Below are 22,850 nucleotides of genomic sequence, written 5' to 3'. Positions count from 1 at the left end.
GGATTTGCATCATTCTTCAATGTGGAAGACACTGGCAGTGTGCCAGAAGTCCATTTGTCAGGGAGCAGGAATGAGTGTCATTGCTATTACAAAGGAAAAATTGCTAGGCAGACTAAAAAGATGGATATAACATGAACATAAGGACAAGCCAATGATTGGGTGCAGACAGAGCAAAGAGTTAAATTGTACCATAGAGGCAAAGTTCAAAAGGGCAAAGAATGCAGGACTGAAGATGCTGTATTTAAGTGTGCGTAGCATTCACAATAAAGTGGATGATGAAATGGCAAAATTAGAGTTTGGTTGTTATGGTGTTGTGGGCATCACTGAGTCGTGGCTGAAAGAAGGCCATAGTTAGGAGCTTAACATCAAAGGATATGCTTTGTATCGAAAGGACAGGCAGGAAGGCATAGGCGGTGGTGTGGCTCTGTTGGTAAGAGGTGGAATTACATCTTTAGAAAGAAGTGACATAGGATCAGAGAATGTTGAATCTTTGTGGGTGAAGTTGAGAAACTGCAAGAGTAAAAAAAAAACCCATTATGGGAATCATATATAGGCCTCCAAACAGTAGCAAAGGTGTGGGGTTGAGATTGTAAAGGGAGTTGGAAAAGGCATGTAATAAGGGTAATGACACAATTGTAATGGGAGCCTTCAATATGCAAGGGGATTGGGAAAATCAGATTGGTGTTGAATTGCAAGAGAGGGAATTTGTTGAATGCCTAGAAGATGGCTTTTAGAGCAGTTTGTGCTTGAGCCTACTTGGGGAAAAGGCTGTGTTAGATTAGGTGTTGTGTAATAACCCAGATCTTATTAGAGAGCTTAATGTGAAGGAACCCTTAAGAGGCGGTGATAATATGATTGAATTCATACTGCAATTGGAGAGGGAGAAGCACAAGTTACATGTATGAGTATCACAATGGAATAATGGGAATTATAGAGGCGTGAGAGAGGAGCTTGCCCAGTTGGGTTGGCGGAGGATATTGGCAGGGATGATGGCAGAGCAGAGATGGCAGAAGTTTCTGGGAATAGTTCACAAGGTGCAGGATAGATATCTCCCACAGAAGTTGTTCTCACTTGGCAGTGGTATGCAGCCAATAATATAAAGCAGGATACTAGTAGATTTTTTAGTTATAGAAAGAGAAAATGGGAACTGAGATTTCTTATTGGACCACTGGAAAATGATGCTGATGGGATAGTAATGGGGGACAAAGAAATGGCGGATGAACTTATTGGGCACTTTACATCATTCTTCGATGTGGAAGACATGAGTAGTGTGCCAGAGGTCTGTTTGCCAGGGAGCAGGAATGAGTGTCATTGCTATTACAAAGGAAAAAGTGCTAGGCAGACTGAAAAGTCTTAAGGTGGATAAGTCACCTGGACCAGATGGACTAAATTCCAGATTTTCAAAAGAGGTTGCTGAAGAGACAATGAATGCATTGATCATGATCTTACAAGAATCACTTGATTTTGGTATGGTCTCGGAGGACTTGAAGATTGTAAATGTCACTCCACTCTTTAAGAAGGGAGGAAGGCAAAAGAAAGGAAATTATAGGCCAGGTGGCCTAACTCAGTGGTTGGAAAACTGTGGTAGTCTATTATTAAGGATGGGTTTTGGGGTACTTGGAGACTAATGATAAAATAAATCAAAGTCACCATTATTAGAGATCTAGGAATAATGGTGCATAATTCCCTGAAGGTGGAATCTCAAGTGGATAGGGTGGTGAAGAAAGCTTTTGGTATGCTGGCCTTTATAAATCAGAGCATTGAGTATAGGAGTTGGGATGTAATGTTGAAATTGTACAAGGCATTGGTGAGGCCAAATTTGGAGTATTATGTACAGTTCTGGTCACTGAATTATAGGAAAGATGTCAACAAAATAGAGAGAATACAGAGAAGATTTACTAGAATGTTACCTGGGTTTCAGCACCTAAGTTACAGAGAAAGGTTGAACAAGTTGGGTCTTTATTCTTTGGAGCATAGAAGGTTGAGGGGGAACTTGACAGAGGTATTTAAAATTATGAGGGGGATAGATAGAGTTGACGTGAATAGGCTTTTTCCATTGAGAGTAGGGGAGATTCAAACATGACATGAGTTGAGAGTTAAAGGGGCCAAAGTTTAGGGGTAACATGAGGGGGAACTTCTTTACTCAGAGAGTGGTAGCTGTGTGGAACGAGCTTCCAGCAGAAGTGGTTGAGGCAGGTTCAATGTTGTTTAAAGTTAAATTGGACAGCTATATGGACAGGAAAGGAATGGAGGGTTATGGGCTGAGTGCAGGTCGATGGGACTAGGTGACAGTAAGTGTTTGGCACGGACTAGAAGGGCCGAGATAGCCTATTTTCGTGCTGTAATTGTTATATGGTTAGATGGTTTCTGTCACAGGAAATCTTGCTTGACAAATCTGTTAGAGTTCTTTGAGAAAGTAGCAAGCAGAGTAGACAAAGGAGAGGCAGTGGATGTCATTTATTTGGATTTTCAGAAGGCATTTGATAAGGTGCCACACATGAGGCTGCTTAACAAGATAAAATCCTATGGTGTTACAGGAAAATACTTGCATGGATAGAGGAATTGCTGACGGGAAGGAGGCAGTGAGTGGGAATATGGCTTCCAGTGACTAGTTGTGTTCCTCAGGGGTCAGTATTAGGACCTCTACTTTTCACATTGTTTGTCAATAATTTAGATAGTGGAATTGATGGCTTTGTGGCAAATTTTGCGGATGATATAAAGATAGGTCAAGGGGTAGGTAATGCTGAGGAAGCAATGCAATTGCAGCAGGACTTAGACAAATTGGAAGAATAGGCAAAAAAGTGGCAAATGGAATACAGTGTTGGGAAATGTTTGATAATGCATTTTGGTAAAAGGAACAATAGTACGGACTATTACCTAAGTGGGGAGAAGGTTCAAACATCAGAGGTGCAGAGGGACTTAGGAGTCCTCGTGCAAGACTCCCAGAAGGTTAATTTACAGGTTGAGTCTGTGGTAAAGAAGGCAAATGCAATGTTGACATTTATTTCAAGGGAGTAGAATATAAAAACAAGGAGATAAGGCTGATGCTTTGTAAGACACTAGTCAGGCAACACTTGGAGTATTGGGCCCCATATCTCAGGACGGATGTGTTGTCATTGGAGAGTCCTGAGAAGGTTCACGAGGATAATTCTGGGAATGAAGGAGTTAACATATGAGGAGTGTTTGGCAGCTTTGGGCCTGTACTCACTGGAATTTAGAAGAATGCTGGGGGTGGGGGTGGAATCTCATTGAAACCTACTGAATGTTGAAGGGACTAGATAGAGTGGAAGTGGAGAGGATGTTTCCTATGGTGTGGCTATCCGGAACTAGAGAGCACTGCCTCAAAATTGAGGGGTGAACTTTTAGAACAGAGGCAAGGAATTTTTTTAGCCAGAGAGTTGTAAATCTGTTGAATACTCTGCTACAGACTGCGGTGGAGGCCAAGTTTGTGGGTATATTTAAGGTGGAAGTTAATAGTTTCCTGATCGGTCAGGGCATCAAAGGATATGGCGAGAAGGCAGCTGTATGGGGTTGAGTGGGATCCGGGATCAGCCAAGATGGAATGGTGGATCAGACTTAATGGGCTGAATGGCCTAATTCTGTTCCTATGTCTTATGGTCTTATTGTCTTACGGAGTCTCTGCAGGAAAAAATGCGGGAGGGTGTGGCCAAGAGATGTAGGTAAGCCCTGTAAGGGAGAGGTGGGAGGGCCCCTGAGAGGGAGGTGGGGGAGTCCCGCAGAGAGAGGTGGAAGGGTCTGGTCTAAAGAGGTGGATTTTCCATATTTAGAGCTAGTACATACTCTTAAGGGATGAGCGGCCTCCTTCCATGCTGTATCTGTTCTGTAATGTTTTCTGAGTAAACTGGAGTCTCTTTTTCACCTGTATGGGCAGCGTGAGACACTTTCTGATAGTTGCTCTCACTAACCTAGGCTGAACTGAACTAGATCCAATATGAGAGTGTGTGTAACTTGTCTGAGCTGATACTTATCCCATGTTGCAGATTCTGAGTCCGGATGGTTAAATTTGCCTCTGACAGTTCCAGTAATCATGTTGACCCTACATCGTTGGTGTGGCAGAGGAATGATTGGTCCTATAACCCAGCTGTTGAGCATCTCCTAATGGCCAGTTAGTTAACAGTAGACATTGTATCTGCTGCAACAGTAAGGTGCAAACTAAGCTGGAGGACAGCAACTGTCCTAATGTGCTGCTGTATAATTCCTCCAATTCCCAAAGCTTCATTAAGAACCGCAGATGTATATGCGAAGGACCTTACACATTTGAGAAGTATTGTGATAATGGCATAATGAAAGTCTATTTATACCTTTTCTTTATTAGATTTAATTTCAACTGTTTGTCCTGTCCATTCCCTGCTGACCTACAATTAAATATCACAGAATGAGTTAAGGCGTTAATCTTGTGACATCTCAAATCTCCTCCTCACCTGGAAAGCAAAAATGTCTGTATTTCATCACCTTCTGCCAATCTTACTATCCCAGGTCCTGCCTCCCTTAAAAGATGTAACGAACCGCCCTGAAGTTGGCAACACTCTTCGGAATAAGCTGGTTCGCCTTATGACGCACATCGACACAGGAGTGAAGCACACGGCAGCAGAGTTTCTCTTTGTGCTGTGCAAAGAGAGTGGTGAGCATTAGGAATTTCCTACCTCTATAACTGCTCCGTACTGTAGTTAACCCAGTGATCAGGCTGGGGTGAAATCAGTGGGCCGCTGGGCCTGTTCGGTGCTTTATCTCCAAATAAATAAATAAATGAGGGGGGCTCACACATGCAGCTGAGGAAAGAATAATAACCTATTGTTCAGTGACATATTACTTTTTCTTTTTGTATAATTTTGTAAATAGTTACTGGCTATTGAAAATGTTTACTTTCTGCCTGCATGCCATCCAGATGTCCAATTCATGCCTGCAGAATCTCCTGTCTGTTTCCCTCACTACTGAGTCCCCTATCACTACCATTCCTGGTGAAGAACTTATGTCAATATTCTGACCAGTGTCAGTCCATTTCTAACACTGAAAACCCTGTGTCAATCCTCTGACCAGTGTCAGTGCATTTGTAACTGTGAATACACCATGTCAATCCTCTGACTAGTGTCAGTGCATTTGTTGTTGTGAAAATCTCATGTCAATCCTCTGACCAGTGCCAGTCCATTTCAAACAGTGGAAACCCCATGTTCATCCTTTGACCAGTGTCAGTGAAGGGCAGCATACAGAGCTGATGGGCATCATTAAACCTGCGCCTTTATTCTCTCTTCGTTATCCTGTATCACTTATGTTCTCTGTGTTGCCTGTATCTATGTGTCCGTGATGATATTCTTTATCCCTGTATCTCTCTGTACTTGTGCACATGACAATAAATTCCCCATACTGGCTCTTTGAAAGAGCTTTTCAATGATCCTTCTCCCCCATTTTAACCCCCCTACCCACAGCCCAGACCTGCATCTTGCAGACCAAACCGTGTTATAGATCCTCCAAATGCTCCTCACCTAGAGTAGCAGTTATTACAGCTCGGGGTGTTCTGAGGTTCAGAGTGCAGCTCCAGCACCACCTGGAAGGAGTTTCTTTGTTCTCCCCTTGACCACATGGGTTTCCACCAGGTGCTCCGGTTTAGTAGGTTAATTGATCATTGTAAATTGTCCTGTAATTAGGCCAGGGTTAACTAGATATATGGATACTTTATTGATCCCAAAGGAAATTAGTGTCACAGCATTACAAATGCACAGATATGCAAATATTAGAAGAGAAGTAAGAAAGAATAAAAGATAAGTTATCTCAAACAGTTGAACAGGAGGGAGTCATCACTTCCCCGGCTAGAGGTTGATTTGTTATAGAGCCTAATGGCCGAGGGTAAGAATCACCTCATACAGCGCTCTTTCGGGGAGCGCAGTTGTCATAGTCTGTTACTAAAAGTGCTCCTCTGTTCAGCTAAGGTGGCATGCAGAGGATGAGAAACGTTGTCCAGAATTGCCAAGATTTTCCATAGGGTTCTTTGTTCTACCACCTATAAGTAGGTGGGTTGCTGGGCAGTTTGACTCGTTAGGCTGAAAGGGCCTGTTCCACGTTGTATCTCTAAATAAATAATGCAAGCTAATGTGTAGCTCTTTAATTGTGTTCAGTTCTGGTCACCTCATTATAGGAAGGATGTGGACGTTTTAGAGGAGGTGCAGAGGAGATTTACCAGGACGCTGCCTGGATTAGAGAGCATTTTATGAAGATAGGTTGAGTGAGTTAGGGTTTTTCTCTTTGGATTGGAGGAGGATAGGAGGTAAATTGATAAAGGTGTGTAAGTTGATAAGGTATAGATGGGGTGGACAGCCAGAGACTTTTTCCGAAGGTAAAAATGGCTAAAATGAAAGGACATAATTTTAAGGTGATTAAAAGAAAGTAGAGGGTGGATGTCAGAGGAAACCTCTTTACACAGAGATTAGTGGGTGTGTGGAATGGGCTACCAGGAGTAGTAGTAAAGGCAGATACATTAGGGACATTTAAGAGACTCTTAAGGCACATGGATGATTAAAATATGGAGGCTATGTAAAAGATCAGCACAGCAGTGTAGGCTGAAGGGTCTGTACTGCGCTGTAATTTTCTGTGTTCAATCAGTTGCTAAGTTCTTGTTTTTTTTCACATCCAAATATAAATGATAATATATGCCAACTTGTCAGAAAGAATAAGAGTGCAATGTGTGGTGTTTCCAGTTGCTAACACAATCTCATCATTAACCCTCGAGCATTTAGTTCTGTTGTTTGTAATCAACTCACCTAATAGCTGTGGTTAGTTTCCACTCTGAGGTACTGAAAATAATGAATTGAATTGAATTGACTTTATTATTGTTTGGGACCTATCAGCGGCATCAACAGAGCTCTGAGAAGAAGTGTTTCTCGCAGGTCGGCGGCGGTTATTTAAAAAGGGAGCTTCATATGCATTTGTCCACTGTATGGGGCCTATCAGCAGCGTCAACAGCTCGACGAAGAAGAGGTGTTTCTTGCAGGTCGGTGGCGGTTATTTAAAAAAGGAGCTTCACGGGCGTTTGTCCACTGTATGGGGCCTGTCAGTGGTGTCAATGGAGCTTGACGAACTAAATAAAAGTACAGAAGGGATAAGCGAAGAGGCCATTGGCGGGAGTAGGCCGGTGGCAAGAGTAGAAATGACAGGCTTTGGCTCTAAAGAGGATTCGGCAAGGAAGAGGTGTTGGCTCTGTAAAAAGCATCTGTTAAGGTTTCCTTTTTATCTTTTTTTTCCCCTCTCTTACTATACCATTTAAATGACTGTGGTATGTTCTTCATGCCAGATGTTGGAGAACTGGGAGACCCAGAGTCTCCTGGAGAACTACATCTTTGTGAAGTGCATCCGGCTGCAGCTCCTTGAAGACCATGTTAGGGATCTGGAGCAGCAACTGGATGACCTTCGGCTTGTACCGGAGAGCGAGGAGATCATTGATCAAAGTTACAGGGAAGTAGTCACCCCAAAATTGCAGGAGATGAGCAGCTGGGTGATTGTCAGGAGAGATGGAAATAGGCAGTTAGAGCAGAGCACCCTGTGGCCATTCCCCTCAAAAACAAGTATACTGCTTTGGATACCTTTGTGGGGGATGATCTCCCAGGAGAATGCCACAGCAACCAGGTTGCAGGCACTGAGCATGGGTCCATGGTGCAGAAGGGAGAGAGAGAGAAGAAGGGAGTGGTAGTGATAGGGGACACAGCAGTGAGGGGAACAGACAGGAGATTCTGTGGACGTGAATAGGACACCCGGATGGTATGTTGCCTCCCAGGTGCTGGAGTCAGGGATGTCTCAGTTTGCGTTCAGATTTTGGAGAGGGAAGGGGACCAGCCAGATGTCTTGGTACATATTGGTACCAATGACATAGGAAGGAAAAGCAATGAAGTCCTGAAAAGAGAATTGAGAGAGCGAGTTAGAAAGCTGAGAAGCAGGACCTCCCGGGTAGTAATTTCTGAATTGCTGTCTCTGCCACACACCAGTGAGGGTGGAAACAGGATGATTTGGCAGATAAATGTGTGGCTGAGAAGCTGGTGCAGGGGCAGTGCTTCAGGTTCTTGGATCATTGGGATCTCTTCTGGGGGAGTTATAACCTGTTCAAAAGTGACGGGTTGCACCTGAACCCGAGGGGGACCAATATTCTCACAGACAGGTTTGTTAGAGCTGTTGGGGAGGATTTAAGCTAACTTGGCAGGTGAGTGGGAACTGGAATGAAGGGACTCAGGATAGGATGGATGGTAAAAAAGTAAAGATAGCGTGCAGTCAGATAGGAAGGGCAGGCAGGTGATGGGACTTAGTTACATCCAACAGACTGAGTATCAAAACGTTAGGGATGCAGAATCAGAAAGGATAACAAATACGGTACTCAAGGTGTTGTATCTAAATGCACGTAATATAAGAAATAAGGTAGATAATCTTGTTGCACTATTACAGATTGCCAGGCTGAATGTCCAAGGTTACACGTTATATCGGAGGGATAGAAAGGTAGGCAGAAGGGGTGGTGTGGATCTTCTGGTAGAGAATGGCATCAAATCAGTAGAAAGATGTGACATAGGATTGGAAGATGTTGAATCCTTGTGGGTTGAGTTAAGAAACGGCAAGGATAAAAAGACGTTGATGGCAGTTACATACAAGCCTCCCAACAGTGGCTGGGAGGTGGACCACAGATTACAGCAGGAAATAGAAAAGGCATGTCAGAAGGGCAATGTTATGGTAGTAATGGGAGATTTTAACCTGCAGGTCGATTCGGAAAATCAGACTGGTAATGGATCTCAAGAGAGTGAGTTTGTTGAAAGCCTAAGAGATGGCTTTTTAGAGCAATTTGTTGTTGAGCCTACTAGGGGATCAGCTATACTGGATTGGGTGTTATGTACAGTAAGGAACCAGAGGCGGTTCGGGAGCTTAAGGTAAAAGAACCCTGAGGAATCAGTGATCACAATATGATTGAGTTCAACTTGAAATTTGACAGGGAGAAAGTAAAGTCTGATGTAGCAGTATTTCAGTGGAGTAAGGGAAATTACAGAGATATGAGAGAGGACTTGGCCAGTAAATTGGAAGGAGCTGCTGGCAGGGATGTCAGCAGAGCAGCAATGGCGTGTGTTTCTGGGTAAAATGAGGAAAGTGCAGGACACATGTTTTACAAAAATGAAGAAATACTCAAATAGTAAAATAGAACAATCATGGCTGATAAGGGAAGTCAGAGCTATCGTAAAAGCAAAAGAAAGGGCATACAGCAAAGCAAAAACTAGTGGGAAGACAGGCAGCATCTCTAGGAAGAGGTGCAGTCGACGTTTCAGGCCGAGACCCTTCGTCAGGACTAACTGAAGGAAGAGTTAGTAAGAGATTTGAAAGTGGGAGGGGGAGGGGGAGATCCAAAATGATAGGAGGAGACAGGAGGGGAAGGGATGGAGCCAAGAGCTGGACAGGTGATTGGCAAAGGGGATACGAGAGGATCATGGGACAGGAGGTCCGGGGAGAAAGACAAGGGGGGGGGACCCAGAGGATGGGCAAGGGGTATAGTCAGAGGGACAGAGGGAGAAAAAGGAGGGTGATGTCCCGATGTGGCCTTCTATATATTGGTGAGACCCGACGCAGACTGGGAGACTGCTTTGCTGAACATCTACGCTCTGTCCACCAGAGAAAGCAGGATCTCCCAGTGGCCACACATTTTAATTCCACATCCCATTCCCATTCTGACATGTCTATCCACGGCCTCCTCTACTGTAAAGATGAAGCCACACTCAAGTTGGAGGAACAACACCTTATATTCCGTCTGGGTAGCCTCCAACCTGATGGCATGAACATCGACTTCTCTAACTTCCGCTAATGCCCCACCTCCCCCTCGTATCCCATCTGTTATTTATTTTTATACACACATTCTTTCTCTCACTCTCCTTTTTCTCCCTCTGTGCCCCTCACTATACCCCTTGCCCATCCTCTGGGCTCCCCCCTCCCCCTTTTCCTTCTCCCTGGGCCTCCTGTCCCATGATCCTCTCATATCCCTTTTGCCAATCACCTGTCCAGCTCTTGGCTCCATCCCTCCCCCTCCTGTCTTCTCCTATCATTTTGGATCTCCCCCTCCCCTTCCCACTTTCAAATCTCTTACTAGCTCTTCCTTCAGTTGGTCCTGACGAAGGGTCTCGGCCGGAAACGTCGACTGTGCCTCTTCCTAGAGATGCTGCCTGGCCTGCTGCGTTCACCAGCAACTTTGATGTGTGTTGCTTGAACTTCCAGCATCTGCAGAATTCCTGTTGTTTACTAGTGGGAAGATAAAGGATTGGGAAGTTTTTAAAAACCTACAGAGAGCAACTAAAAATAATTAGAAGGGAAAAGATGAAATATGAAAGCAAGCGAGCAAATAATATCGAAGTGGATAGAAAGAGATTTTTGAAGTATGTTAAAAATAAAAGAGAAATGAGAGTGGACATAGGACCATTAGAAAATGAGGCAGGAGAAATAATAACAAGGGACGAGATGGCTGATGAACTAAAATGAGTATTTTGCATCAGTCTTCACTGTGAAAGGCACTAGCAGTATGCCTGATGTTGTTGTGTGTGAAGGAAGAGAAGTGAGTGCAGTTACTATTACAAGAGAGAAGGTGCTCAAAAAGCTGAAAGACCTAAAGGTACATAAGTCACCCAGACCAAATGAACTGCACCCTATGGTTCTGAAAGAGGTGGTGTTAGAGATTGTGGTGGCATTAGAGATCATCTTGCAAAAATCATTGAACTCTGGCATGGTGCCAGAGGACTGGAAAATTGTAAATGTCACTCCACTCTTTAAGAAAGGAGAAAGGCAGCAGAAAGGAAATTATAGACCACTTAGCCTGACCACAGTGGTTGGGAAAGATGTTAGAGTCAATTGTTAAGGATGAGGTGATGGAGTATTTGGTGACACAGGACGAGATAGTACAAAGTCAGCATGGTTTCCTTCAGGGAAAATCCTGCTTGACAAACCTGTTGGAATTCTTTGAGGAGATTACATGTAGGATAGATAAGGGGGATGCAGTGGATTTCGACTTTCAGAAGGCCTTTGACAAGGTGCCACACATGAGGCTGCTTACCAAGTTAAGAGCCCGTGGTATTACAGTAAAGTTACTAACACGGTTAGAGTATTGGCTGATTAGTAGGAGAAAGTGAGTGGGAATAAAAGGATCCTTTTCTGGTTGGCTGCCAGTGACTAGTGGTGTTCTGCAGGGGTCGCTGTTGGGACGACTCCTTTTCATGCTGTATATCAATGATTTAGATGATGGAATAGATGGCTTTGTTGCCTAGTTTGTAGATGATACAAAGGTTGGTGGAGGGGTAGGTAGTGTTGTGGAAACAGGTAGGATGCAGAAGGACTTAGACAAATTTGGAGAATAGGCAAGAAAGTAACAAATTAAATACAATGTTGGAAAATGCATGGTCATGCACTTTGATAGTAGAAATAAAAGTGCAGACTATTTTCTAAACAGGGAGAAAATCCAAAAATCTGAGATGCAAAGGGACTTGGGAGTCCTTGTGCAGAACACTCTGAAGGTTAACTTGTAGGTTGAGTTGGTGCTGAGGAAGGCAAATGCCATTTTAGCATTCATTTCAAGAGGTCTAGAATACAAGAGCACAGATATGATGCTGAGGCTTTATAAGGCACTGGTGAGGCCTCACCTTGAGTTGACGACGACTTCACTGTAGGCTGCCTCTTTATTTATTGAGATTAGGCCAATCAATGTAGTATCGTCAGCAAATTTAATTAATAGATTGAAGCTGTGGGTGGCGACACAATTGTGGGTATACAGAGAATAAAGAAGGGAGCTTAGGACACAGCCCTGAGGGGCACCTGTGTTGAGGGTCAGAGGGGCAGAGGTGAGGGAACCCACCCTTACCACCTCTCGGCAATCTGACAGGAAGTCCAGGATCCAGCTGCACAAGGCAGGGTGAAGGCTGAGCTTCTGAGCTTCTTGTCAAGCCTGGAGGGAATTACGGTGTTGAATAACGAAATATAGTCTAGGAGCAGTATTCTCACATAAGCATCCTTCTTCTCCAGATGTGTAATGATGGTGTGTAGAGCTTTGGCTATTGTGTCATCTTTCGATCAGTTGTATCGATAGGGGATAGGGGATCCAGTGTGGGTGGTAGCATGCTGCAAATGTAGTCCTTGACCAGTTTCTCAAAGCATTTACTTATTATTGAGGTGAGTGTGACAGGATGCCAGTCGTTCAGACATGTTATCTTGGTCTTTTTAGGTATGGATATGATTTTGCCAGCAAGTATGTTGGTGTTGGAACAATTAAAACTAGTAATTATGGTCAGAAATAGAGATAAGTCTATGAAGAGAATGCACAAAGACAGCAAGTAATTAAGGCTGATGTTGAGGAGATTGTCCACAAATCTTTAACAGTGGGAAACATTTGAGGAGAAGTTCATGGTCAAGGTGTAGTGGTCTGGTCCCTTGAGTCAGGTACAGCTGACCATGGGATTTTCAGTCTCCCTTTACAGCTCCTTCAGACATATCACCTGTGATCAGCAGTCCTGGCCCGTACCCAGCCAGCTACAGCAAATTAAGAAACTTCTAGAAATATAACAATACTACACCGTAATCCAGCAGTTCCTTGGGAATCTCTGCATGATGAACCTGGTCTTGATGAGTTATTCAAAAGGTTCCATCACTGGTTGTTCAGATTACGACTTAAGACCATCGTGGGAGTGTTTGAGAAAAGTGCTTCCAACTCAGCCTTTGTGGAAATGTTGGTTGTCTGCCGTAGCTGACAATGCCAGGAAACCTATACGGGAAGGTTTCTAAAGTGGAAAGCCATTGCACTGGAGCAGTTCCACTCGTTCAAGCTCAGGAGTCCGGGACCAGGAGTACGAGTAATTATCACAGCTGGGGTCTTCCGTGGTTGCAGTGGATAACCAAGACTGCTTCTGTGCCTTGTCATGCCCTTCAGTCTCCATGGAGATTTACAGATCCATCTTCCTGGCCATTGGATCTCTTGATTTCATCCACCCGGTCCGAGCTGATTTCACATGCTAGGACAGGCATGTCCCAAACTCACCTGAGTATCAGGCTACCAGATACCCTCACCTGGTTTAGCCCACCTGTTGAAGCAGTGTGCTGGAGTTTGGCTACTGTCGCATGCGAATGGCTACTTGGAGCCACAGATTAGAGCTGAGTGTCTGGTGGGGCTTAAAAGTGAACAAGCTGCCCCAGAATGTCACGACAAGCCCCTTCACCAGAGGTGCTACCCCTTCCAGGACACCCCATACACCCCATGTGTCTGGTGGAAATAAGCTCTTTAAAAACTATCAGTACTTAATCCATAATACATCCCTTCTCAGGTGCTTTGTTAGTATGCAGTTAACTCCAGCATGGAAGTGTGTTACTTTTTCCGTTCTGTGGTAATTGGTCTATAGTTTCTGAATGGAAAGTGTTGCTAGAAGCAGTGTGGAGTTTATTGACAGATGCCTCTACCTTCCAGTCGACTGCTTGTTAAAGTACACTGGCTATGGGAACGCGGCAGGACTACTTGCTGCCCATGGACTGCTGGCCGGAGGAAGGGGAAGCGGGGTGTACTCCGACGATGAGGACACAGATACTGAAGAGTACAAAAGTGTCAAATCTCAGTAAGTAACTTTTAAAACAATTACACTGGTTTACCAGTGCAGGTGCAGTGAGAAGGTGAAACTTCGGATAGCAAACAGTAGAGGGACAATGAGTAAATTTTGGTTTTGATTGGGAAGTTAACTATTTATTAATTTCCATAAATACTGACCTGCTGAGTTCCTCCAGCATTTTGTGTGTGGATTTCCAGCACCTGCAGAATCTCTTGTGCTTTTGTTTGGGGGTGCATGACATTGGCTGCTAAACCTGCAGAATGCTCCAATGGAAGAGCTGCCATGGACGGGATACTTGTTAAAATTGGGGCTGTTGTGTTCGGTCCTCTGCACCCCATGTTCTTCGCTCCCACTAGTCTGGGAAATCAGCTTTCAACAGGAAAATACTATGGATGCCAGAAATCTGAAATAAAACACAAAATGCTAGAGATATTGAATTGAATTGACTTTATTTCTTACATCCTTCACATACATGAGGAGTAAAAATCTTTACGTTGCATCTCCATCTAAATGTGCAATGTGCAATCATAGTAATTTGTAATAAATAGAGCAGTCAATGTAATATAGAGTACACTCAAATCAGCATGAGTTCATCAGTCTGATGGCCTGGTGGAAGAAACTGTCCTGGAGCCTGTTGGTCCTGGCTTTTATGCTGCGGTACTGCTTCCCAGATGGTAGCAGCTGGAATAGATTGTGGTTGGGGTGACTCGGGTCCCCAATGATCCTACAGGCTCTTTTTACGCACCTGTCCTTGTAAATGTCCTGAATCATGGGAAGTTCGCAACTACAGATGTTCATGGCTGATCGCACTGTTCTCTGCAGAATCCTGCAATTAAGGGAAGTACAGTTTCCATACCAGGCAGTGATGCAGTCAATCAGGATGCTCTCAATTGTGCCCCTGTAGGACGTTCCTTAGAATTTGGGGGCCCATACCAAACTTCCTCAACTGTCTGAGGTGAAAGAGGAATTGTTGTGCCTTTTTCACCACACAGCTGGTGTGTACAGACCAGGTGAGATCCTCAGTGATGTGGATGCCGAGGAACTTAAAGCTGTTTACTCTCTCAACCCCAGATCCATTGATGTCAATAGGGGTTAGCCCGTCTCCATTCCTCCTGTAATCCACAACGAGCTCCTTTGCGGCATTGAAGGAGAAGTTGTTTTCTTCACACCACTGTGTTAGAGAAATGACTTCTTCCCTGTAGGCCACCTCATTATTGTTTGAGATAAGCCCAGTCATTGTAGTGTTTAAAGAGATTATTTGTATTTGTCACATGAACAAATTAAAAACATACATTGAAATATGTTTTGTATCATATCAAATCAGCGGAGATAGTGCTAGGTAGCTCGCAAATGTCAGCATGCTTCCTGCACCAATATGGCATTCCAGAACAGTAACAGGCCCTTCTGGACTAATGAACCAGCACTGCCCAATTACACCCATTCATCCAACCAATTAACCTACTAACCTGTACACCTTTGGAATGTAGGAGGAAACCCACACTTGGCACAAGGAGATCATGTGTACAAACTCCTTACAGACAGTGACGGGAATTAAACCTGATCTTCCAGCCGGTGCTGTAAAGTTTTGCGCTAACCACTATACTACCTTGGGCTAGGCAGGGTCATTGAAGAAAGAAACAGTTGACATCATTGATTTTTTACCTTTCACCACGAAGTCGTGATGAAATGCCACTGACCTCTGAAGAAACTTTGTTTCTTTCTCCTGAGGTACTACCTGACTTGCTGAATATTTCCCAAGTCGGCTACCTTTTTAGTAAACTTTGTTATAGTTCTTGTAAAAAGTACATTTTTATGGCAGTAATGAGAGAATTATCACTCTCTGCTATGTGTCTTGCAGAGTACACAGCAGAAAGTGGTAATCCTCTTTCTCTGCACACTGGGCGTTGGTCTTTTTTTCAATGGGTTTTTTCAGGTTTCTTGCTTTGTGGCTGACTGTAAGCAGATAAATCTCAAGATTGGGCAGTTTTCCAGGGGAGGTGGGACGGTTTACATCTGAACTGGAGGGGGACAAATGTTCTTGCAGGTAGGTTTGCTAGAGAGGTTTTGCAGCAATACATAGAGGTACCAACTAGAGAAGGGGCAGTGTTGGATCTCCTGTTAGGGAATGAGATAGGCCAGGTGACGGAGGTTTGTGTTGGGGAGCACTTTGGGTCCAGTGATCACAATGCTATTAGTTTCAATATAATTATGGAGGATAGGTCTAGACCCAGGGTTGAGATTTTTGATCGGAGAAAGGCTAACTTTGAGGAGATGCGAAAGGATTTAGAAGGAGTGGATTAGGACAATTTGTTGTATGGGAAGAATGTAATAGAGAAATGGAAGTCATTTAAAGGTGAAATTTTGAAGGTACAGAATCTTTATGTTCCTGTTAGGCTGAAAGGAAAGGTTAAAAGTTTGAGAGAGCCATGGTTTTCAAGGGATATTGGAAACTTGGTTCGGAAAAAGAGAGATATCTACAATAAATATAGGCAGCATGGAGTAAATGAGGTGCTCGAGGAATATAAAGAATGTGAAAAGAATCTTAAGAAAGAAATTAGGAAAGCTAAAAGAAGATATGAGGTTGCTTTGGCAAGTAAAGTGAAAATAAATCCCAAGGGTTTCTACAGTTATATTAGTAGCAAAAGGATAGTGAGGGATAAAATTGGTCCCTTAGAGAATCAGAGTGGACAGCTATGTGTGGAGCCAAAAGAGATGGGGGAGATTCTGAACAATTTCTTTTCTTCGGTATTCACTAAGGAGAAGGATACTGAATTGTGTAAGGTAAGGGAAACAGGTAGGGAAGTTATGGAATTATGATGATTAAAGAAGAGGAAGTACTGGCGCTTTTAAGGAATATAAAAGTGGATAAGTCTCCGGGTCCTGACAGGATATTCCCCAGGACCTTGAGGGAAGTTAGTGAGGATATAGCAGGGGCTCTGACAGAAATATTTTAAATGTTATTAGAAACGGAGATTGGCGTATTGCTCATGTTGTTCCATTGTTTAAAAAGGGTTCTAAGAGTAAACCTAGCAATTATCGGCCTGTGAGTTTGACGTCAGTGGTGGGCAAATTAATGGAAAGTATTCTTAGAGATGGTATATATAATTATCTGGATAGACAGGGTATAATTAGGAACAGTCAACATGGATTTGTGCGTGGAAGGTCAAGTTTGACAAACCTTATTGAATTTTTTGAAGAGGTTACTAGGAAAGTTGACGAGGGTAAAGCGGTGGATGTTGTCTATATGGACTTCAGTAAGGCCTTTGACAAGGTTCCACACAGAAGGTTAGTTAAGAAGGTTCAATCGTTAGATATTAATATTGAAGTAGTAAAATGGATTCAGCAGTGGCTGGATGGGAGATGCCAGAGAGTGGTGGTGGATAACTGTTTGTCAGATTGGAGACCGGTGACTAGTGGTGTGCCTCAGGGATCTGTACTGGGTCCAGTGTTGTTTGTCATATATATTAATGATCTGGAAGATGGGGAGGTAAATTGGATTAATAAGTATGCAGATGATACTAAGATAGGTGGAGTTGTGGATAATGAAGTAGGTTTTCAAAGCTTGCAGAGAGATTTAGGCCAGTTAGATGAGTGGGTTGAAAGATGGCAGATGGAGTTTAATGCTGATAAATGTGAAGCGCTACATTTTGGTTGGACTAATCAAAATAGGATATACATGGTAAATGGTAGGGCATTGAAGAGTGCAGTAGAACAGAGGGATCTAGGAATAATGGTGCATAGTTCCCTGAAGGTAGAATCTCATGTGGATTGGGTGGTGAAGAAAGCTTTTGGTATGTTGGCCTTTATAAATCAGAGCATTGAGTATAGGAGTTGGGATGTAATGTTGAAATTGTACAAGGCATTAGTGAGGCCAAATTTGGAGTATTGTGTACAGTTCTGGTCACTGAATTATAGGAAAGATGTCAACAAAATAGAGAGAGTACAGAGAAGATTTACTAGAATGTTACCTGGGTTTCATCATCTATGTTGCAGAGAAAGGTTGAACAAGTTGGGTCTTTATTCTTTGGAGCGTAGAAGGTTGAGGGGGAACTTGATAGAGGTATTTAAAATTATGAGAGGGATAGATAGAGTTGACGTGGATAGGCTTTTTCCATTGAGAGCGGGGGAGATTCAAACAAGAGAACATGAGTTGAGAGTTAAAGGGGAAAAGTTTAGGGGTAACATGAGGGGGAACTTCTTTACTCAGAGAGTGGTAGCTGTGTGGAACGAGCTTCCGGCAGAAGTGGTTGAGGCAGGTTCGATGTTGTCGTTTAAAGTTAAATTGGAAAGCTACATGGACGGGAAAGGAATGGAGGGTTATGGGCTGAGTGCAGGTCGATGGGACTAGGTGAGAGTAAGAGTTCAGCATGGACTAGAAGGGCCGAGATGGCCTGTTTCCGTGCTGTAATTGTTATATGGTTATATATTGTATAATTTATACATACTTTGATAATAAATGTATTTTGGATCCTCTGAAGCTTCAACTTTCTCTAATGATTAGTGTTAGCAAAAGGTTGCAAAGTTGAAACCATAATTAACTCTCCAAACAACCTGAAGTTTCTTTGTTAATTTGAGAGAATCAACTTTAACCTGTCTCTGTGTACTTAATGTCAGTTTGTACATTTGGTTTGTAGTATTAACCCCATCACTGGCCATGTAGAAGAACCAGTACCCAATCCAATGGCTGGGATGACAGAAGAGCAGAAAGAGTACGAAGCAATGAAACTTGTCAATATGTTTGACAGACTTTCCAGGTATTTCCCTAATTTAAATTGTTACTGTGTTTTGTTACAGGTTTTTATTAAAGGCGTTGTAATCGTATGTGATTTTAACTTCTTAAGTATTGACACACACTGCCTTAGAGCTAAAAGATTAAAGGGGACAGAATTTCTGAAGTATATCCAGAACGGTTTTGTCGGCAACATATAGACTGCTATACTGGAAAGGGGCTATACTCCCCTTTGACCAACGACCAATCCGGACATCAGAAGTTTGAGAGGAGGGGATTTCACTCAAGTCCGCTGCCTGGGTAGAATAGGGGAGCATTGGTTCACAGCAGAGTAACTGAGCTTTGACCAGTGACCAATCCACATTTGAGATTGATTAGCAAGAACAAGTTAAAGGAAGGCAGGGGCAAGCACAGCGGCCATCGTCTGAGTGGACGGAGTCAGAGTGGTGATCTTGAGGCTTTAAACTCTTGGAGGATTCAGCGAAGAGAGACTTCAGTCAGAGAAAGCCAAGAAAAGAAAAGCTCAAGTTTAGGTTTTTTTTTCCCTTCCCATCTTTATATCTGCTCAGCTAGGACAGTAGAGATGACAGACAGGATAGTGCAAAGCTCCTCTTGCGAGATGTGGGAAGGCAGGGAGACTTCCAGTGTCCCTGACCACTACAACTGTGAGAAGTGCATCCAGCTGCAGCTTCTAACAATCCACATTAAAGAGTTGGAGCTGGAACTGGATGAACTCTGGATCATTCAGGAAGCTGACGGGGTGATAAATAGGACATAGAGAGAGGTAGTTACACCCAAGGTTCAGGACCCAGGAAACTGGGTGACAGTCAGGAAGGGGAAAGGGGTGAAGGAGCCAGTGCAGAGTGCCCTGTGGCCATCCCCCTCAACAACAGTTATATCACTGAGGACTGTCGGAGAGGAGTTGACTGAACACAGTGATCGGGTCTCCAACACTGAGGCTGCCTCTGTCACTCAGAAGTGAATTGGGGAGAAGAGGCACCTGTGGTGATGGGGGATTCATTAGTTAGGGGAACAGACAGGAGGTTCTGTGGCAAGAATGAGATTCCTGGATGGTATGTTGCCTGCTGGGTACCAGGGCCCAGGACATCTTGGATTGAATCCTCAGCACTCTTAAGTGGGAAGGTGAACAGCCAGAGGTCATGGTCCATGTAGGTACCAATGACATGGGTAGGACAAGTGACGAGGTTCTACATAAAGAGTTCAGGGAGTTAGGTGCTAAGTTAAAGGGCAGGATTTCCAGTGTTGTGATCTCAGGATTGCTACCCGTGCCACAAGCTTGTGAGGCCAGACCTAGGAAGATTATACAGTTTGATACGTTGCTAAGGAGTTGGTGTAGGAGGGAGGGCATAAGATTTTTGGATCAACAAGCTCTCCTCCAGGGAAGGTGGGACCTGTACAGAAGGGACAGTTTGCACCTGAACTGGAGGGATCTAATATCCAGATTTGTTAATGCTGCATGGTGGGGTTTAAACTAGAGTTACAGAGAGATGGGAACCAGAATGCCAGAACAGTTAGTGGAGAGGTTATGGAGGCAGATGTTGGTCAGACCTCAGACAAAGTCAAGAATTAAAAGGTTGAGCATGGTTTGACTGGTGTCCTGAGCTGTGTATATTTCAATGCAAGAAGTATCATAGAAAAGGTGGATGAGCTTAGGACATGGATCAACACCTGAAATGATGATGTTGTAGCCATTCATGACACCTGGTTGCAGGAGGGGCAGAACTGGCAGCTCAGTGTTCCAGAGTTTCGTTGGTTTAGACGTGACGTAGCAGGAAGGATTAAAGGAAGAGGGATAGTCAGGGAAAATGTCACAGTAGTGCCATGTCAGTGACGCCAACTAGTGAGGCGTTATGGGTGGAACTGAGAAATAAGAGAAGTATGACCACGTTAATCGGGCTATATTACAGACCACCCAACAATCCTAGGGATTTAGAGGGACCAAATTTGTAAAGAGATCACAGACTGTTGCAAGAAACATAAGGTGGTTACAATAAACAAGAGAAAATTTGCAGATGCTGGAAATCCAAGCACACACAGAAAATGCTGGAGGAATTCAGCAGGCTAGGCAGCATCTATGGAAAAGGGTATAGTCATATAGTCAACATTTCGTGTGAGACCCTTCAGCAGGAGTCCTTTCTTCCACAGATGCAGCCTGGCCTACTAAGTTCCTCCAGTATTTTGTGAGGTTGTTATAGTAGGTAATTTTAACTTTCCACATATTGTCTGGGAATCCCATACTCGAAAAGGACTAGATGGGATAGAGTTTGTCAAATGTGTTCAGGAAAGTTTCCTTCATCAGTATGTAAACGTTCCAACGAAAATGAGTGTGATACTGGGTCTGCTATTAGGGAATGAGATGGAAAGCTCTAGCAGACAAAGTGAAGGCAAATCCTACGGAATTTTACAGGTATGCTAAGAGCAAAAGGATTGCAAGGGACAAAATTGGTCCTCTGGAAGATCAGAATGGTAATCCATGTGTGGAGCCGAAAAGATGGGGGAGATTTTCAATGCATTCTTTGCATCTGTATTTACTCGGGAGACGGATACAGAGTCTATAGAAGTGAGGCAAAGCGGCATCAACTTCATGGACCCTGTACAGATTACCGAGGAGGAGGTGTTTGCCACCCACCTTGAAGCAAATCAGGGTGCATAAATCATCAGGGCCTGACCAGGTGTTCCCTCGGAACCAATGGGAGGCAAGTACAGAAATTGCCAGGACTTCAGCAGAGATATTTAAAACAACCTTAGTGATAGGAGAGGTACCAGAGGATTAGATGATAGCCAATGTTGTTCCATTGTTTAAAAATATCTCTGAACAGAAACCTGGAAGTTATAGGCCAGTTAATCTGACATCAGTTGTGGGAAGGTATTCTAAGAGACCGGATATATAAGTTTTTGGATAGACGTGGACTGATTTAAGGATAATCAGCATGGCTTCATGTGTGGCAGGTCATGTCTAACCAACCTTATAGAGATTTTTTGAGGAATTTACCAGAAAAGTGGATGAAGGCGAGGTGGTGAATATTGATTACATAGACTTTAGCAAGACATTTGACAAGGTCGCACATTGGAGGCTGGTCAAGAAGGTTCAGTCACTCAGCATTCAGGATGAGGTAATAATTTGCATTAGACACTGCTTTCTGGGATAAGTCAGAGAGTGGCAGTAGAGGGTTGTCTCTCTGATTGGAGGCCTGTGACTATGGTATACCACAGGGATCAGTGCTGGGTCCTTTGCTATTTGTTATCTTTATCAACGATCTGGATGATAAATGTGGTTAATTAAATCAGCAAATTTGCAAATGACTCCAGGTTTAGGGAGGTGTAGTGGACAGTGAGGAAGACTATCATGGCTTGCAGAAGGATCTGCTTCAACTGGAAAAATGGGCTGTAAAATGGCGGAATGAATTTAATGCAGACAGGACCAACCAGGGTAGGTCTTACACAGTGAATGGTAGGGCACTGAGGAGTGAGGTAGTACAAGGGATCTGGGAATACAGGTTCATAATTCATTGAAAGTGGTGTCACAGGTAGATAGGGTCATAAAGAAAGCTTTTGGCACATTGGCCTTCATAAATCAATGTATTCAGTATAGAAGATAGGATGTTATGTTGCAGTTGTGTGAGGCGTTGGTGAGGCCTAATTTGGAGTATTGTGTGCAGTTTTGGTTACCTACCTCCAGGAAGCATGTAAATAAGATTGGAAGAGTGCAGAAAAAATTTACACGGATGTTGTCTGGTCTGGAGGATCCAAGTTATAAGAAAAGATTCAATAGATATGACTATGTTCTTTAGAACTTTGAAAATGAGAGGAGCTTTGATAGAGATATACAAAATTTTGAGGGGTACAGATAGGGTAAATACAAACGGGCCTTTTCCACTGAATCTGGGTGAAAGGTGTAACATTTAAGGAGAAGATGAGGAGAAACTTCTTCACTCAGAGGGTCGTGAGAGTGTGGAATGAGCTGCCAGAACAAGTGGTCATTTCAAGCTTGATTTCAATGTGTAAGAGAAGTTTGGATAGGTACGTTCATAGTAGGGCTATGGAAGGTGCAGGTCGTTGGGAGTAGGCAGTTTAAGTTGTTTCAGCATGGATGAAATGGACCGAAGAGCTTGTTTTTGTGCTGTACTTCTCTATGACTTCCTCTTTGAAAATGTCATACTGACGCTTTATAAGGCATTGGTCAGTTCATATTTGGAGTATTGAGCAGTTTTGGGGCCATTTATCTAAGGAAGGATGTGCTAGCATAGTGGAAGTCCAAAGGAGGTTCACGAGAATGATCTCAGGAATGAAAAGGGTAACATGATGAGGAGAGTTTGATGGTTCTGGGCCTGTACTTGCTGCAGTTTAGAAGAACAAGGGGGCATCTCATTGAAACCTATTGAATATTGGAAGTTCTTGACAGAGTGGATGTGGAGAGGATGTTTTCTATAGTGAGAGAGCCATGGACCAGGGAGCACTACTTTAGAAAACAAGAACATCCCTTTAGAACAGAAATCAGG

At 43.5% G+C, this 22,850-nt stretch overlaps 1 protein-coding gene across 3 annotated transcripts in view; it reads left to right on the top strand.

Moving 5' to 3' along the window:
• ric8b (RIC8 guanine nucleotide exchange factor B) overlaps positions 1-22,850 on the top strand; it is a 105,158-nt gene that overhangs the window by 69,896 nt on the left and 12,412 nt on the right. For all 3 annotated transcript variants that reach the window (XM_063057573.1, XM_063057571.1, XM_063057574.1), the window contains exons 7-9: positions 4,498-4,642; positions 13,466-13,610; positions 18,236-18,355. In XM_063057573.1, the coding sequence (XP_062913643.1) occupies positions 4,498-4,642; positions 13,466-13,610; positions 18,236-18,355 (410 nt within the window). The remainder of the gene's footprint in view (positions 1-4,497; positions 4,643-13,465; positions 13,611-18,235; positions 18,356-22,850) is intronic.

The sequence above is a fragment of the Mobula hypostoma genome, chromosome 9 (genome assembly GCF_963921235.1).
Source record: "Mobula hypostoma chromosome 9, sMobHyp1.1, whole genome shotgun sequence".
In the NCBI taxonomy this organism is placed as follows: domain Eukaryota; kingdom Metazoa; phylum Chordata; class Chondrichthyes; order Myliobatiformes; family Myliobatidae; genus Mobula; species Mobula hypostoma.
The sequence above is the reverse complement of the archived record's forward strand: the minus strand, read 5'-3'. Positions and strand labels throughout refer to the sequence as shown.